Raw genomic sequence first — 17,120 nt, 5'->3', positions numbered from 1 at the left:
ATAATAATAATAATAATAATAATAATAATAATAATAATAATGATGATAATAATTCTTCAAACACCCCCCCGCCAGGGACCCCAATGGAGGGGTGTGTGTGGAAGCAGAAAAACAAACCACCCCATAGAAAGGTTGGGTGAGTGTAGGCAGGGAGGAGCACAAGCTGAGGCCGGTCACTGAAACCTAGGGCATAGGAGGAATTGAGTAGGAGTAGGTGATCCGCTGTCCACAAAGGGGTTAAGGAGAATTAGGACAGAGATCTTTGGATTTGTCTGTGTCTAAGGTGGTTGGTGATTTTGGAGAGTTCCACTTCAATGGAGTGCGAAGAACAGAACCCAGACTGCAGGGAGACGAGAGAGAGAGAGAGAGAGAGAGAGAGAGAGAGAGAGCGCAAAAGAGGGATGTGTCAGAAGTGTGTCATTATGGTGCCTGTGCAAGCAGTGCAGCCTGCGGAATCCAATTTATACTGCTGGTGTGGGGCCCTCGCTGCACAGTCCTTTCTAGAGCTACAAAGCAAGCTGCTGCACAGACATTCTTTCAGAGGGTGCTGGCATTCTTAGGCTTTCATTGCTTCTGCCTAGTGTATTTCTATCTATCTATCCCCAACATCTGTGAAGAAAAAGCTGTACACCTGAATGACAGCCCTAGTTTCCTAGACTCCCTGGAAAATGTTCTTAAGCGTGCGGAGAGCATGACTTTGGACTCATTAACTTGCTGGCACAACCGTGTCTCTGGCCGAATGTAAGCGTCCCCTTACCAGGCTGCTGCAGGCTGAGCTTTGTTGACATGGGGGATGGAGTGAGCCATCTCCCACTCCCTGGGGGCTCTTTTGTTAAGCCATTGCCTAGCAACTTCAGCAGGAGCACAGTGAACTATGGCGTCCTCCCAGGCAGCCAGCAGCTTTTTATACCACACAGATGATTTCACCTTTGAAGAGAGGACTTCAATGTATCAGTTGCGGCTGGAGAGGCAGAGAGTGGATGGGAAGGTTTGTGCCTGGGATGAGCGGGAGAGATACTTCCAGGGGTCCTCCAGCCCCATATTCACCAAACTCCCTGTGGGAGCCTAAGGACCCCAATCTTAACATGTGAGGGAGCTTTAAATAGGGCTAGCTATAAAACCCGTTTGGCTGTTTGAAAAAAAGGGGAATTCAGACAAGTTTCTTTAACTGAAGTCATGGATGTTCTTAGATGATGGAATGTTCTGCACTTCCTCTTGACGTAGGAAGCAAATTCATATGAAATCTTGGGTGCCAAATGTAGGTTTCACTGTTTTCCAGCCCCCAGAGCTGCATACACTGTCATGTAGCACCTCTGTTTTTCCAGCACCTACACTGGAAACCAGGTAAGTTTTGTGAGGCTTTGCAAATAAGTGCACACCCACTTTGGTCACAAAGTCCATAGTTTGTGTGCAGTCTCTGTGAGATGTCATGGTTTCTTTGTTTTGTTTTGAAAAAACCCAACTTGTGTACATGGCTGAATGAGCAAAAATTGGAGACATTTGGAGCAATTAAGCGAATATATATGATTGTTTGTTTGTTTGTTCATTTTGGGGGAACACTGTGAATGACCCTCAAATATTTTGATGGAGTACATCTAAAGATCTGTACTTTCTTGGGGGACAGTGACAGAAGGATGCTTATTTACACGTGTGAAAGACTCCTTAGCACTTGAGTGTGTCTCTGGCCAGTGCATTGAAATGTGACTGTGTGTCATTAGAGAATCCCAACTTCTGATTGGCCAGCAGGCAGAAACCACTCTTGAAAATTTCTAGTCACAGATTGGCTGCTTCATGTTACCATTTAGATTTGCATTTCTGTGCCAAAAATCATTGGTACTTACATTATAATTCCATGGCTGAAATTTGCCACTGTTGGCACAAATATGTCTTCCCTCCCTGTTAATGCTGCTGTAGATGAACTTAGCAAAAAACGGATCTCAGGTTACAGCCCAACTTCTACTCCCAAAAGTGTAGCTCCTGCCTGCCCATAAGTTTTGAAATGTCACCACAAGGCTCAGATGTTATCGTTAGAGGTCAAGTGTTGCCTGAGCAACAGCTGCCCCATTCAGCTAGCCTGCCAATGCCAAATGCCAAAAGACAATGCACCTTTGAGAGAAAAACGTGCATGCCTGACACTGCTCCTAAGACACCAGGAGCCACGGTTGTCAACAAACAGCTTTGTTTGGCCAGAACTGCCTCATGGTTGACGCAGAGTGTAACATTATCTGGATTGATTTCTATGATTTATTCAAAGCTCCCCAAGGTCCATCTCCCAGAATCAGGTTTTTAGAAGCCAGGCCACTATGTCAAGGTTTAAAGCAGGCACCTCAGGAAAGGGGACTTATGAGAAGGAGACCGAGATGTGGGAGAAGCAGGAAGCATCACCATCTGAGGAAGAGAGAACAAACTTACTTGATCAGCTCCTCCATGAAAAAGTGCACAGTGGCACAAAGGAAACAGTGAGTACTCTAGATCAGGGATTCCATGTACCTGCTTAATTCCTCACTGTGGCTGAGGGTGTGTGTGTGTGTGTGTGTGTGTGTGTGTGAGAGAGAGAGAGAGAGAGAGAGAGAGAGAGAGAGAGAGAGAGCACGCAGGACTCGAGTGTGTGATATATTAGCTGTGAGCATTAGCTTGGGTGGAGTGGGGCGAGGTGCACGGGACTGATACCTGTGTTCAAAATGACACTGCTGAATGAACATTTTGTGGATACAGTTTGTAAGTGTGTGTCCGTTTTGCCCACTATGAGTTGTGTGGTGTAATATTAGACCTTAGAAAGCATCTTTTTGTACCCCTGATGAAAATGGGCCACTATAATCCGTTGCTCTACCAGTCTGCTTCTTGGGACTCAGTTAGCCCTTGCTTGGTATCAACACAGTCGCTGCCCTTGTTTTATCCCTCCTAGAAGCAGGTGAAAGTTGATAGTTTCGGGAGAGCACATCAAACCCTCCTGTTCGAGTGATGTTCACTGTTCACTTATTCATCCTCTACTTTTCTGAGATTAGAACCAAAAGGAATCACTTGGAGAAGTGGCAGAGGTTTACTTCTTGTGGCCCATGTCTTCTGTGAGACATCTACAGTGTATCCTCAATGGTTCCAAGCAGAGTGACCTACCAGGAGAAAATCAAACCCTTTATGCTCACATATTCAAACACACATCTATGCCCCTCCTGTCAGTGTTGTAACATGCAGTCTGGCTGTTCCTATTACTGGTAAGTGAAGGGCCTATTTTCTTAGTAGGTGTCCTAATTCCAAGCATAGGCCTAAATATTCAAGCATCGCATCCAATTGAATTGCAGCAATATGGCTCAGCAGGCAGCCTTTTGGAAGCCATAGAAATTGGAAGTGAACTTAGTGTGGAACTCATCTTTTTTTTTTTAAAGGTATGATATCTGAATGAAAAGTGTTCTGTGCAGTGAATGCAATACTGATACTAAATGTTTCCAAATGGCAATAGTGAGGCAAGTGAGCCATGGATTAGTGGACATAACTTGCTCAACCAAATATTTTCTTATCTAAAACAAGTGTCATTCTGTTTTCACCTGGTAAAGGTTGAAGGGTAAATTACATCATGGGCCATTTTCCTTTGATCTTTAGCATTCTACATTTCTGAGAACAAAACCAGCCACTTAAATTGCACTTATTGGTGGATTTAAATGTACACAAGATGAAAATGGGCTATGTCCTGCTGTATGGTTGAACACATGAAAACGAAAGACATGAAGGCATTGGAAAGCAGGGGTGGAGAACATCTAACCTCAAGGGCAGTCCAGCCTTCAAGTTATGAATGCCTGGACAGCTGCGGCCATGTGAGACTGAAGCAAGTTTAAGATGGCAATATAAATATCTACAGTATTTAGAAGTGATTCCTACTGAACTCAGTGGGGTTTATTTCCAAATAAGCCTGCTTAGGTTCAAATTGCAAGCACCTTTTCCGAGTTTATAAGTCCGCTTTCACCAACCTAGTGCCTCCAGATTTTAAATTGTTTTTATTGACAGAGTTTCATAGACAACAAAGGCACATATAACATCTCTATTTTCAATTCACAGAGTCCTATCCACAGGTAGGTGTACATTTGGTGTGAGACGTTGCTATCATAGGCACACTGAGGTTATGGGGAGGGGAGAAAGAGGGGGAAAGAAAGATGCTTTGGACTACAACTCCCCTCAGCCCCAACTAGTCAGGGCTGTCATAATGAGTGCCTATTTAATTATAACACAAACACAGACTTCAGGCTATGCAGCAAGGCTTCATTCACAAGAGCTCATGCATGAGCATACTTAATCATGCAAGCAGAATAAGTATTTTGAGTGAAATGTCTTAGTTTACTCAAAGGAAGTCAAGCAGAAAATAGATTGCAGGGAGGGGGAGGGAAATTTTTTAGCACTAACTCTATTTCACCCTCTCTTAAACTAAGAAACAAGGTGCAAAATCTTAAATTAGAGCCAGTGTGGTGTAGTGGTTAAGAGCGGTAGACTCGTAATCTGGTGAACCGGGTTAGCGTCTCCGCTCCTCCACATGCAGCTGCTGGGTGACCTTGGGCCAGTCACACTTCTCTGAAGTCTCTCAGCCTCACTCACCTCAGAGTGTTTGTTGTGGGGGAGGAAGGGAAAGGAGAATGTTAGCCGCTTTGAGACTCCTTCGGGTAGTGATAAAGCAGGATATCAAATCCAAACTCTTCTTCTCAAATTACAGTTTGTGGTAATCTTACAACCTCATGCTATTGTCTGTCCCAAAACCTTTATAGGTGCAAATGACATTAAAAGTGGGACCGCATAACCTCCCCAGTATCACCATAAGCACAAATAAGAATTAGGAATGTGCAATAATAGATGTTACAAAAAATGGCAGGGCAAACAAAGAGATTCTATTGGTCACAACCAGAGATTAATAACGGAAGAAAGGTACCATATTTTTCCATCTATAAGATGCCCCCTATTTTGGGGGACTCCGATTTAAGAAAATGGGGGGGGGAGATGGCCCCCATGTATAAGATGCCCCCCAATGAAAAAAACCTAGTCCTATACACAGAAAAATACGGTAATTTTTATAACAATATCAAAAACAACATGTTTTAAATATTATCTCAAAATGTAACTCTTTACACAGCTGATAGTATGCCTTAGTTTGTAGCTTCCGATAACAGATGCTTTCTTTTTGTCCTTTAGAAATCTCTTCTCCACCGGCTGATTTTCCTGGCCAAGATCTCACCAGAGCTGGCTGACAAAAGGGATTTAGCTGGTAAGGAAACATCCTCCTGCTGGCTGCTCCATCTTTCTAGATAATTCACAAGAGGTTCTAGAATGGGGTGAGGCAAATGAATGAAATGGGCTGCCCATTGCCATCTTGTTAGCCATATTGGTGACTTGGGCAAATATTAGTGGCCTTTGGGAGGCTGCCTGGAGGGGGGGGGGAGCACACGAGTTTGGAAACATAGGAGAAAGGACTGCATTAAGCTAAGTCGCAGAAGCCAGCACAAGTATTCCCACTAGTGCAGTGGGACTTCCTCCCCTCTCCCCTCCCCCTCTCCCCTCCCCAAATCTGCTCCAGAAGGTTGGGAGAACCCCCAGGCTGGCAGGAGAAGGGAAGGCATTCTGTCAGACAAGACGAAATGTGTGTCTTTGAGTACAAACCAAAGTCAGCAAGCTGTTTTTGCCTACCAAGCATAAATGAGATGCTCTTTTTTAGCTAAGGCAATTGAAGCAAGTGACACGCAGGGAAAGTGTTAACCTGCGCAGCACTGAAATGAAAAATAGTAGGGTCGGTCAAAGAGAGGCAATGCAGAATCCTCGTAGGGCTGTCGCTGAGTCATTGGGTGAAGTGTTAGGATACCTCCATATTTTAACATGAGCTTCAGATTCATAGGTTTTCTCAGATTAATAAAAAGAGGGGCTCTTTAAAGAACATGCAGATATTAAGAAAGGATTGCAGGCATTGGGCTTCCTGCTCTACAAACCCACACCTTTCTTTCCTATTTCGCAAGCCTGATTTTAGTTTGGCTTTACAGCAAGGAGGGCAGAGGATGGGTGAGCCTGAGAGGCCAGGGGGGACAGGTGTCACCTGGCTGTGCCAAGAATGATTCAAGCCTGCCTTGCTTCTCCTCAGAGTACTGGGAACAACTGTTTGCGAGTCTTCAGCGCTCCTATTACCAGAGCGAGGGGGTCACAGGCCTACTGCTGCTCTACCCCGCATATGTTATACACATACTGGAGGTAAGGTCTCTTGGTGAGGTGGTCCCACTGTTGAAAGATATGTTGGGATTACATGGGATAGCTCCATTGGTGGAGCATGAGACTCTTTAGTCTCAGCATTGTGGGTTTGAGCCCCACGTTGGACAAAAGATTCTTGCATGGCAGTGAGTTGGCCTACATGGTCCTCATGGTCCTTTTCCAACTCTACGATTCTATGGTTATGCTCAAGGTTATGAGTGACTGCGTCATTCATGTCCTGAGGTTGCTGGATCAGTCCTTCGTGCCTATGGCCCGTCTATGAATTTACTCTTGTCTTGACTCCTGCCCCAAATGACAGAACACACATTGGCACTAGCTGGGATCCAAGCATTATAACCCTGCTCTTTCACCTCTCTCACCACCTCCCACTCCATCTTTTCCCCCAGCCAGAGCCCTCTCCCCACAGGTCCCTTTCCACCAGTGCTTGGAATAGGTACCCTTTGCATTATTGAGATAAGGGCCATAGCAAGGAATGAGAAGGTGAGACGGTGGCTCTGGAAAAGCAGCACCTCCATGTGCTCAGCTGCCTTACTAAGGAAATCATGAGAGGGCTTCCTTTTCCAGAATCTGTCCTGTTTGTTGGCTCCATTGGTGAGGTAGTCTCCTTGGCAGTACCTGCTTTTTTCTCGTTATCAGACATCCTTGGATGTTGTGAAGTCAGCCTCTCACTGTTTGTAACCACGGCAACGGACAGCCTAGGAGTCCTTAGCTGAAGTTGGCATCTGGACCAGTTTTAGATCAATGGTTCCAGAATGTGTTAACTGTGGTGTCTTGCTTCTTCTTTCATTGTTTTGGAAACCTTACATCACAATTCTGCTCCTTCAATACACACAGCACAACTTGTTGCACTTTCACTTCCATCTGAAAAACCTGGGCTCGTCCACCCTTCCGTTTGTTCTGTGCCTAAAAAGCCTGGCTCCCAGGAGTTTTCTGCTTCACCAGCACTTTCTAGGCATGGGTTCAAGCAGTTTCCCCCTTGCCCCACTCCTTTCCCAGGGAAAACCTGCTCTTTAGTACTGAATCAGAGCAAGTGTCAATCTGGAGAAAACCACTTTGCTGTTTGCTCCGATTGAGCACTAAAGAGCAGTTTTCCCTTGGGGGGGGGTTGCATGCAAAATCAGGACTGGGTTAACCATTAAGCAAAATAAGCATGTGCTTAGGGCATCAAGGGAAGGGGGACACCACAGAAATTTTCCATTGCTGGGTTTTTATCATTAATAGTCACAAATTACTCAGCCGAGCGTTCATTGTCTGAGTTGAATTATATTAAAAATTCCAACAGAACAATTATGCAACAAGGCAAGCTGGATGTCTTATCTCTACTAAGTATAGAAGCAGATGTGTTATGCAAGATTAGTTTTGAGGATCTGATCAAAGACTATGCAATTAGAAAAAGCAGCAGAATTTTTTTCCAATTATAGATAAAGTGAAAGTATACAAAAATAAACATTATTTTCCATCTTACTGTTGGTTTTGTTCCATTTTGAAAAATAAAACTTTATTTTATGGTTTATTATTGTGTACACACACACACACACGGATATTTAAAGATTCTAATCTGGTCTTGTGCAAAATGTTTGCTCTGGCACTGAGCTATAGCCCTTTCCCCCAAAACCATCCCAAAAAACAGGCTATTTGGAGCCTGTTGCACTTCTGCAAACTTGTTCAAAATGAGTGCCCCTGCTTTATTGCTAGGTTGCATTTTTAACCAGATGTGTTGATTTTTCTTTCAGTCATCCAGTGATATGCTTTATGCTGTCCTGCGAGACCTGAGGGATATGGAGCAGCAGCAGAGGTGAGCAGATGGTGGCAATTATGTGCCCCCTTCAAGCCTAGGGCTGGTTGTCAGGAGAGCAATTTTGATTAACAGGATTTGATCTGATATACTAGCAGTGCAATCCTCTCAGAAACACCATTAAGTTCAGCGAGGCTTACTCCTAGGCAAGCAGGCATGAGATCACAGTCTAAATATACCTTTCGATCTTGTAGGATGCAAGGACTGAACCCCACAGTGCTAATGTTTCTGTAGGCTTCACTAAAGGAACTTCCAGCAATTCCTGATAGACTGTCATACTACATGACCTTGGCCCTTGCATGGACTCTTGGCTTAGTCCATCATATAGGGGTGTTCTGAGGATGAATGAGGATCCCCCCCATACTTTTTGGAGGAGTAGTGGATAAAAACTCCAATACTAATAACACATATTCTGATACCAAGAGGCTGATGGGCAGTTGACATCTTTACTTCTCACTGATTCAGATATTGTGGTGCCTTTTATATGTGAATGAGCTTAACAGATTTCATATCACGTGAGGGAAGCAAAACATTCAACATTTTGCCTAACTACACATTATATTTATGACATGATTAGCAATCATGTAGTGGGTTTAATTAAAAATAAAATACTAGACATTTGTGGGATGGTGGTGGTAGTGTATCAGCGTATCCTTTTCCAGCTGTGATCTTAATAAAAACGGTAATTGGCATTAGGAGGGGAAAAAACAGTTCCTATTGACATCAATGGGAAGTTTTCTCTTAGTACTAATTGCCACATAGGGTGAGTGTGTATGAGACCTTTATGGAGATTGCAGTTGGGAAGAGGGGAGGTTTAAGCCTCTCTTGACACTGTGGTGTCAATTACAACGTGATATTTAATTGTAAAAAACCACAATGTGATTGTTAATCACATCATGAACCTGTAGTTTGGCCTGAGTTACTGAGTGGCAAGAGTTCATATTTGCATTTATGAACCTGCCCTTAGAAAACATCGGGCCTGGGGTGTCACAACCTTGCAGGAGCTCTCTGGTTCTGTGGATGTCAGTGCACTTGGCTCAGTTTCCAGCTTTTCATGTTTTGAAGCTTTTATTCTTTGAAGGAGCTTAGTAAAGGTAAAGGTACCCCTGCCCGTACGGGCCAGTCTTGACAGACTCTAGGGTTGTGCGCCCATCTCACTCAAGAGGCCGGGGGCCAGCGCTGTCCGGGGACACTTCCGGGTCACGTGGCCAGCGTGACATCGCTGCTCTGGCGAGCCAGAGCCGCACACGGAAACGCCGTTTACCTTCCCGCTAGTAAGCAGTCCATATTTATCTACTTGCACCCGGGGGTGCTTTCGAGAGGAAGGCTAGAGTTAGAACCTTTCATGGTGGTGCTGTATTTGTTTAGAGCTTCCGACTCTTCTAAATGGCATTATGTGATAGGTTGAAATGTTTCTTCTCACCCAGACTGTAGTTTACCCCCATACAGCTACAAGCACCATTAAGCTACCAATTCACAGGATTCTTTGTGGATGGAGACATACTTTAAATGTATGCTGTGCATGCAGACTCAGGCCAAATCCTGCTGCTGGGTGGAGGGGGTTTGCTTGCCCCGTTGCCTTTGTTTCTGTCCTGAGAGGTACCCCACCCATCAATAGTTGTTTTTTGCTTGGTTTCAAAAGAAAGTGCAAGCTCTGAGCTGTGATTTCTTGACCTTTGTTTCAGAGTGTTAGTCCTGGGTGCCAAGATCCTTGTCATGTCCCACAACCTCCCTTCCCGACTCTTCCAGCAGTGGAACTACAAAGTGCTGAATGTGCCTGAGAGATACCAGGAGTACAATGCAGCCCGAGAAGAGCCGACGGAGGCTATCATTTGCGAGTGCCTCACCACACTCCTGAAACTTGGCAAGCATCTACAGAGGTACCCCAAGGTATGGGCCCTTGAGCCATTGCCAGAATGGGTCTGACACTCTCCTAGCCTGTTCTACTATTGTTTTCGCTGTTTTGGTACCTGCAGAGCATGCATTATTAGTATGTCAGGCGCTGCACGCACCAGCCATTTGCAATGCAGCCTAGTAGTGCCTGATATGATGGAGGTCACGAAGAAGAGATGGGAGCTTTTTTTGGCCACGGAGGAGTGAGAGAAAGAGTGGCTGAAGGAGGCATGGCAACAGCTCTCCAATTTGATGGTGTTGGTGGTGATAGTAGTAATTTATATACTGCTTAATGCCAGATTAGGCTTCCGCTAGTATAAAAACCAGTTGCACAGACTTTTAAACATAAACGCTCACAATTAAAATACAACAGTAAAAAAAAAATCCTCTTAAAACATTAAAATATAAACATCCATAATTAAAATATGCAACAAAACGATCCCATTAGAACAACAGCAAGCTACAACAGCATCTCTTCCTCAAATAGCTTGGGAAACTGATGCCACACCATCAAAAATTAAGGCTGGGATAAGTTTCATCTCTAATGCAGTGGTATTTTTCTTTTCATTGTTCCTTTCATTGCACTGACTGGTAAGTGACCCAAGCGTCATAAAACGGGACAGGTCAGCAAAATATTCCCACCAGCACAGTGTTCCTGTCTTCATATAGACCATGGGATTCACCTGACGCTGAGTTCTTAACTTCTTCTCCAGAAGCCCAAGAACCTTGAAGATGCCATCCTGGAAAAGGTCCCAGAGCTCATTGTTCCCCAAGATACCATCTGCCACCTGCTGGAATGCCAAGAGTTACTGAGTGCAGCTCAGTACCTGCAACTTTATGACTCCCCTTTGAACATTCTGATGGACTCAGGTATGGACCAATCATGGAAGCCTAGGGAGGAAGGCTGGGGGCAGGCCCATAGCCCATTTTGTGGGACAGGGGCCTAAGAGGCACAGGTAAGAGTATTTAGGGGAAGGATGTAGAACACCTGCTTGGAAAATAGATGATCCAAGGGTATGGTCTGAAGGCACATGAGACTACCACCATGTTGCTGGAACTAAGTGGGTTTGTTTCTGGTTGGTGCCTGGTTGACTACATGGAAACCACATGTATACTGCTTTGGGCTTCATGGTGAGAGAAAGGCCAGATTAGTCTGTAAGAAATCAAACAAGCCAGGTCCTAAATTTAATCCCCTGCATCTGCAGGTAGGCCTGGGAAGATCCCTACCTGGATCATGGAGAGCTGTTGCCAGTCAGTCTGATTTGGCAAAAGGTAGCTCCTTGTATTCATATTCATTGCAGAACTATCACAACATAAATACTGTAAGCCCAATATGTTTAAAGTGGTTTGATTTGATTAACTATTAATTTGATCACATTTACAAACAAGGGCTTAGAGTTTAGCTGTTATCCAAATACATTTGCGCTCGTTCCCCAGAACATTTGAAGGCAAGGGTACTTCTTAGGAGCAAATGGGTAGAATACACTGCCCTCTTTTCCTGTGATCTCCACCTGTGAAATGGCCATGGAGGCTAAAAATTCAGGGAAGGAGACTGGGGTATTCTTTAGGGGGCCCAGCAGCAATTATTTAAGGTCCCCAAAACAGATTTTCCCCAGTGTTCCTACTAGAGATACTTTAAGTGGATGCACCAAGGCATGAACCTGGGTTTTTCTGCATGCAAATCATGTCTCTAATGCTTGGGCTAGCTGCCCAGCCGCTGTACTTACCTTAAAGGCAAGTGCCAAGACTGATCTTTTTTGCTGCTGCCTTTTTCAGCTGCTGAGAGATGTCCTTGTCAAGCTGAGTGAATAATTATTTATTTTTTTAAAAAACACCTTTACTCGGGCACCCAGGATGGGCAGCACCTGTGTACACAGAAGTACTTATAGCAGTACCTTACTGCTGTATTGCATGAACACTTTGGGAATAAACTTTAGCTGTACTGTGAACATCCATGTGAACGCAGCCTGCATCTGAACCTCAAATCTGTGAGCCTCAGGATATGCCACAGGCACCTGGCTCATCAACCCACCAACATGTGCTGGCTAGAAATATAATAGGTTAGATTTTGAGAACAGTTGCTTAGCTTCTGAAAATCTAACCAATTCTATATCTTAGGAGAACAGACACATAGGTGTTGCAGCATCCTATGGGTGCTTGCTGTGTTCAGTCGTACTTTCCTCCAGGAAAGTGCGATGACAGCCTTAGCTACCTCAAGCCCCTCTGCTGTAAAATGCTAGAGCAGAGTTCAAAGTTGAAATAGGTATTGCCTTGCCCAAGGCTCTCTACAAAGCATTCAAGGCAAGGCTGGTGTACTTGCAAAAAGAAGGCGCTGAGCATCCTGCTGTAACAAAACAATTAAATGCAAGGCTTGGGAATCAGAGGACTCAGCTGGTCTCTAAATCTGCCTCTGCCCCTCTAAGGATATTTGCAGGTATCCTGGAGGATTCTTGATAGCAACAAGCTTATTGGCTTGCCTGGGTCTAATGGCAAAATGCTAACTGCCCCATGTAGTCAGCGAAGCTACTAGAAGAGGGCAGATGTGAAATTCAAAAGTGGGAAACTTGACAAAACTCTGGATTTCAGAGAGATTTGCACAGATTCTGGTTGTGGTTTGTTAGTGTGTCTTCCAGGAGAAATGTTTGGCCAAAGGACACAAGATACTGGAGAAAGGATTTTAAATCTAGGTGATTTAATTTGCCATCTAAAAGCAGAAGAGCTGTAAAGTAATAAAGGTAACCAAAAGATGACTGTCTTTTGAGCTCAGCCCCTTGGTCCTTCCAATTAGAATAGTGTTGTGTTATTTGCGGGGGGGGGGGGTGTTGCATCAGTTCTGCACGTGGAGAGGTACAACGGATGGCTCCACAGAGATGGGACTGATTGTGTGTTACAGCATACCTTTCAATACAGTGGCAATTAAGTTATTTTTAACTTGCAGAGTAGTTATACCTTTCCTCTCATCATGTAATATGTTAGGTGCACCAGTGGATTTTGGTTCTGTGTGCCTCCAAGTCACTGCTTAGTGTGGTGTAGTGGTTAAGAGCGGTAGTCTGGTAATCTGGGGAACCGGGTTCGCGTCTCCGCCCCTCCACATGCAGCTGCTGGGTGACCTTGGGCCAGTCACACTTCTTTGAAGTCTCTCAGCCCCATTCACCTCACAGAGTGTTTGTTGTGGGGGAGGAAGGGAAAGGAGAATGTTAGCCGCTTTGAGACTCCTTTGGGTAGTGATAAAGCAGGATATCAAATCCAAACTCTTCTTCTTAGCAGTAGATTGGCAGCCAGGAGGTGAGCTGGGACTTCAATGGCCTACCTGGCTTTTGGGGGGGAGGGGGAGAGTTAAAGACAAATAGAGTAAGGTTACCAGATTTTTTTTCAATGAATCCGGGGACACTTTTCAACTTCAGTAAGAATGATAGGATTTTGTCAGGGGACTGATTTGTAAATCTGGGGACTGTTCCCGGGAAACGAGAACGTCTGGTAACCTTAAAATAGAGTAACTGGATGCAGGCAGGGCAGAAGGCAGCAAATGAAACAGGAATAGCAACTATCCAGGCATTGCCAAGGAATCCTATGGGAAACCTTTCCCTGTGCTGCTGGGAGATCTGCGGACAGAAAGCTCACATGCTCTCAATTCTTGGTTGAGTTGTACACACACACCTCAATGAACATATGGATGGACCAAATGCCTGTACTGTATCTAGGTCCATGTCTTGTGCTATAGAGCAGACACCCCTATTCTTCTTCCAAGATTTATGGGGCAAAACAGCAGCTATGGGGAAATGGTACCATGCCAAGTTAAATTTCCTCCCTCTCTCTGCTGTGGTTCCTATGTGATTCTATGTCTATACCTATGAACTAATTAAAACAATCTCCCATATAATGTCCAATTGAATGATCTGAGAGGCAATGGATCCTTCATTGCTATAGAAAGAAGCAACTCTGTAACCCAGACTCTCCCCCCACCCAACCCCTGAATCTTAGGTTTATTTCAGGCAATGTGTATGTAAAAGAGATGGTGAGTTGAGCTTCTGGCTGCCATAGGAAGACTTTGCCCTCGGACCTTGCTATCTCTGTGGCCTCTACTGATGCCTATGTTTGGATTTAAACATAAGTCAATTCCACACACTAAGAAAACATGTGGATTTATTTCACTGGTTATGGAGCAATAGAGAAAATGCCCCTTCAAAATTTATTTGATATTCTCTCTCTCTCTCTCATCCCTTTTCACTTGCCATGAGACACATAAAAGGGTTTTCACCTTTGGCAGGGTTTAATTTGAAATCAGTCAATGCTGCCATTTATATAGCCCTTGTTTTGGTTGAAGGGCTTGTGTTTCGAAGCGATGATCCCACATCAGTTTAAGTTCTTCATGCACAGCGTAAAGGTACAGTACAGCAAATTGTATGCTTCCCACTGCATGCAGGCACTTGCATGATGCTTCCCAGCGCATGAGTATAGTCACAGGCCACTTGTTGCTAGACCAGACTAACACCACCTGCTTCATACAGGAACAACTTTTAGTCACCTGTCACATTAACATCGATACCTGCTGCTATAGAAGCAATCGCTTTTGAATTCCACTGCTCTGCATAGTATTAATCACATTGCAATAAGCACAGGTTTGTGTGAACATGCAACACTGTATGCCTGGTATAGAGATTCCTCTTCCAATCCCAAAACAAAGCTGCTAATCCACTTCTGTACCACGGTGGAGGAAAGCTATGGAGATAGCAGTTTGATTATGAAGATTAGCTTATTTTAGAGATGGGAACGCCTCCATTATGTGTTTCTTCTCCTCCTCAGAAGGCCACAGTGCAATGCCAGTTTAATGCTTGTTCCTTCCCACACTCCTTATGACGCTTATCAGATGCTTCAACACCAGTGATGTTTTCTCAGTCTCCCTTCCCCTTTGGCCAGCTAGCCTGATGAAGAGTTCTGGAGAGCTCAAAAGCTTGCATACAGCACACTCTTTTTTGACATCTTGGTTGGCCTAATACGAACTTTGGGATTTTTTCCTAACACCATTGCAGATACCTTAACATCTTTAAGATTGCTTCACTAAATGAAGAAGGGGAAGTTGATCTCCAGCTTGTTGGACTTCACCTCCCCTTATCCCTGATCATTGGGCTAGCTGGGCTGATGAGAGTTGGGAGGCAAATGGCACCTGGAGTTTCACAGCTTTTCCACCGCTACACAAAATGCTCTGGATCAAATGTGGTTGTTAGTTAGCTGTCTTGCTAGGGGAACAGCAGAGAATCTCGAGCTCATAATGATCCCTGGAAAAGGTCTGAAAGCAGCATTCATCACAAGGTACGAGCTCCTGGAAAGCAACTGGGTAAACTGGGAAGACAGACTAAGCTCTCTTGGCTATACAGGATGGTATCTCTTTTTGTTTTTTTAAAAAAACAGAGGACCTGACTCTTGCCATTAATTCTTTTACTCTGTTCACACAAACTGCTATTCTAGGGGCTAAGGTCACACTACATCACTCACTCTGCTTGTGGAAGTATACTGTGTCAAAATTCATGTATGTTTGTTCATGTATGCTTGTTGTCGCCCGAGAAATACAGAAACAAGAACCACCAAGATGCATACGTGTTGTGCTCCAAGTGGCTGTACTTTGGGCAGCATCCCTGTGCTCCCATCAAAGCTAGAGGATCATCACATTTTGCAGCTTACACGTTTGCATTCTTAAAACAAAGTATGGGACGGATGCAAGCTTACTCTGGGCTAGCGCCTACAGAAGTGTCCGACCCTGTTCCCTTTTGTATGTTAGGGCCATCTAAGTGCAAATGGCCTTTTCTGTCAAGTGCATCAGCCACAAACACACCTTCCTATATAGCTGGATCATTGCTTTTCTGTTTGCTTGAATTTGTAAGCCGCTTTGAGCAGCTCCTTTGTGAAGGGGACAAGTGAAGCATAAGCCACTGCTTGCTCTTTTATTGAGTCATAACCCCGTCTTGCCAACCCTTGCCCCCAGTCTGTCTAGCATAAATCTCCAGCACCTTGAGATGGTTCTAACACTCCACTTCTTCTGTCTCCAAAACAGAGACGACATGGCCTTTGGCAGAACGGTTAAAATTGCATCTTGAATGGGCTGCTGCAAAGAGAACCCACTTTCAATAAGGAAAAAATGTATTGCATTTGGAGCAGAGTGGTAGTAGCAGGAAATCAAGACTGAATACCTTAAGATTTGATTGAGAATTCAACAGCAACGGAGGTGTTTTAAAGTGATCACTGGGAAGCGTGGGTAGGATGAAAGGAGACACAGTTGAGCAATTTTTTTTCATCTCACTTGTTGTTTTAGTTCACCGTTTGTGGAAATATTGAAAATCTCTAGCTTTGCTCAGAAATCTTAGGCATTCCTTCAATTCAGAACCAGCATCTAAATGGCAATGTTTTCAAGATAAAGCATGATCTCACTTACTAGAATGGATTGCAAGACAGTGTGGTGCAGTAGTTCGTAGTTTTGAACTAAGAAGCTGTGAGACCAGCGTTCACATCTCCATTGGCTGATATGGGACAAGTCACCATTTTTTAGCTTGAAGGAGGATAAAATGAGTAGTGGAGGAGAGGAAGTTCATACTAGTGGGGTAGCAGAGCTGAAAACAATGCCAATATATTTCACATCTGGCAAACCAATGCAACTCTTTGGTTTCAGATAGCCCATGAGTCTGAAAAGCCCAGGACACAAGTTCTCATGGCCCTCTAGTGGCTATGGTGTCTCATTTACCAGACGTAATGTATTTAGCGTTCCACTCTGGAAGTGTATACTCAATTCTGACCAAGCTAAGCCTCTAAATTGTATAGAAATGCCAAAGGAACTTGGGGAGAGCTGCCATTGTCAGTGGCTATTCAGGGAGCCTGCCACAGGTGTCCTTAAGATCCAGAACAGATGGGACATGCAACAACTAATCATGCCACCTTATTAAGAGCGCAGATGCCTCTTGTGCCTAATGAGTTATTTGCTTTGGGCTTTGATCCTGGGTCCGTCTGAGATAGCAGGAACATTGGCACTTGGGATGGAGCACACACACACAAACAAGGAAATCCCCATGGAGCGAGAGCAGATGCCTGCAATTGTGCTTGGCAGGCAGCAGATGGGTCCTGGGCTGCTGCCACTTCCAAGAGGAGGAAAAAAATAAGGCTTCTTTATGGGGCAGAGTTTGCTTCAATTGCCACCTGATCAGCAGCTCTGCTG

General features: G+C 44.5%; 1 protein-coding gene across 2 annotated transcripts; it reads left to right on the top strand.

Moving 5' to 3' along the window:
• Positions 1-46: 46 nt before the first annotated feature.
• On the top strand, positions 47-16,351 carry LOC114590739 (testis-expressed protein 47-like). Of its 2 annotated transcripts, XM_028717165.2 has the most exons (10): positions 48-988; positions 1,280-1,344; positions 2,255-2,459; positions 5,170-5,242; positions 6,107-6,213; positions 7,965-8,026; positions 9,712-9,916; positions 10,633-10,789; positions 14,244-14,303; positions 15,969-16,053. In XM_028717165.2, exons 1-9 carry the CDS (start codon positions 875-877, stop codon positions 14,279-14,281), a joined length of 1,026 nt encoding a protein of 341 aa, XP_028572998.2. In that variant the 5' UTR covers positions 48-874; the 3' UTR covers positions 14,282-14,303; positions 15,969-16,053. The 2 variants fall into 2 exon arrangements, with proteins under 2 accessions (XP_028572997.2, XP_028572998.2); XM_028717164.2 differs by lacking the exon at positions 14,244-14,303 and having other exon boundaries at positions 47-988; positions 15,969-16,351.
• Positions 16,352-17,120: the final 769 nt, after the last annotated feature.

This window comes from Podarcis muralis, chromosome 2 (genome assembly GCF_964188315.1).
Source record: "Podarcis muralis chromosome 2, rPodMur119.hap1.1, whole genome shotgun sequence".
In the NCBI taxonomy this organism is placed as follows: Eukaryota; Metazoa; Chordata; class Lepidosauria; order Squamata; family Lacertidae; genus Podarcis; species Podarcis muralis.
The sequence above is the reverse complement of the archived record's forward strand: the minus strand, read 5'-3'. Positions and strand labels throughout refer to the sequence as shown.

Bases quoted from the DNA above. Each gene is read 5' to 3' on its own strand.
- LOC114590739 (XM_028717164.2), top strand. From the start codon at position 875: ATGGCGTCCTCCCAGGCAGCCAGCAGCTTTTTATACCACACAGATGAT. The intron at 5,243-6,106 runs GTAAGGAAACAT...GCTTCTCCTCAG, and splicing joins TGACAAAAGGGATTTAGCTG to AGTACTGGGAACAACTGTTT. The intron at 9,917-10,632 runs GTATGGGCCCTT...CTTCTTCTCCAG, and splicing joins ATCTACAGAGGTACCCCAAG to AAGCCCAAGAACCTTGAAGA.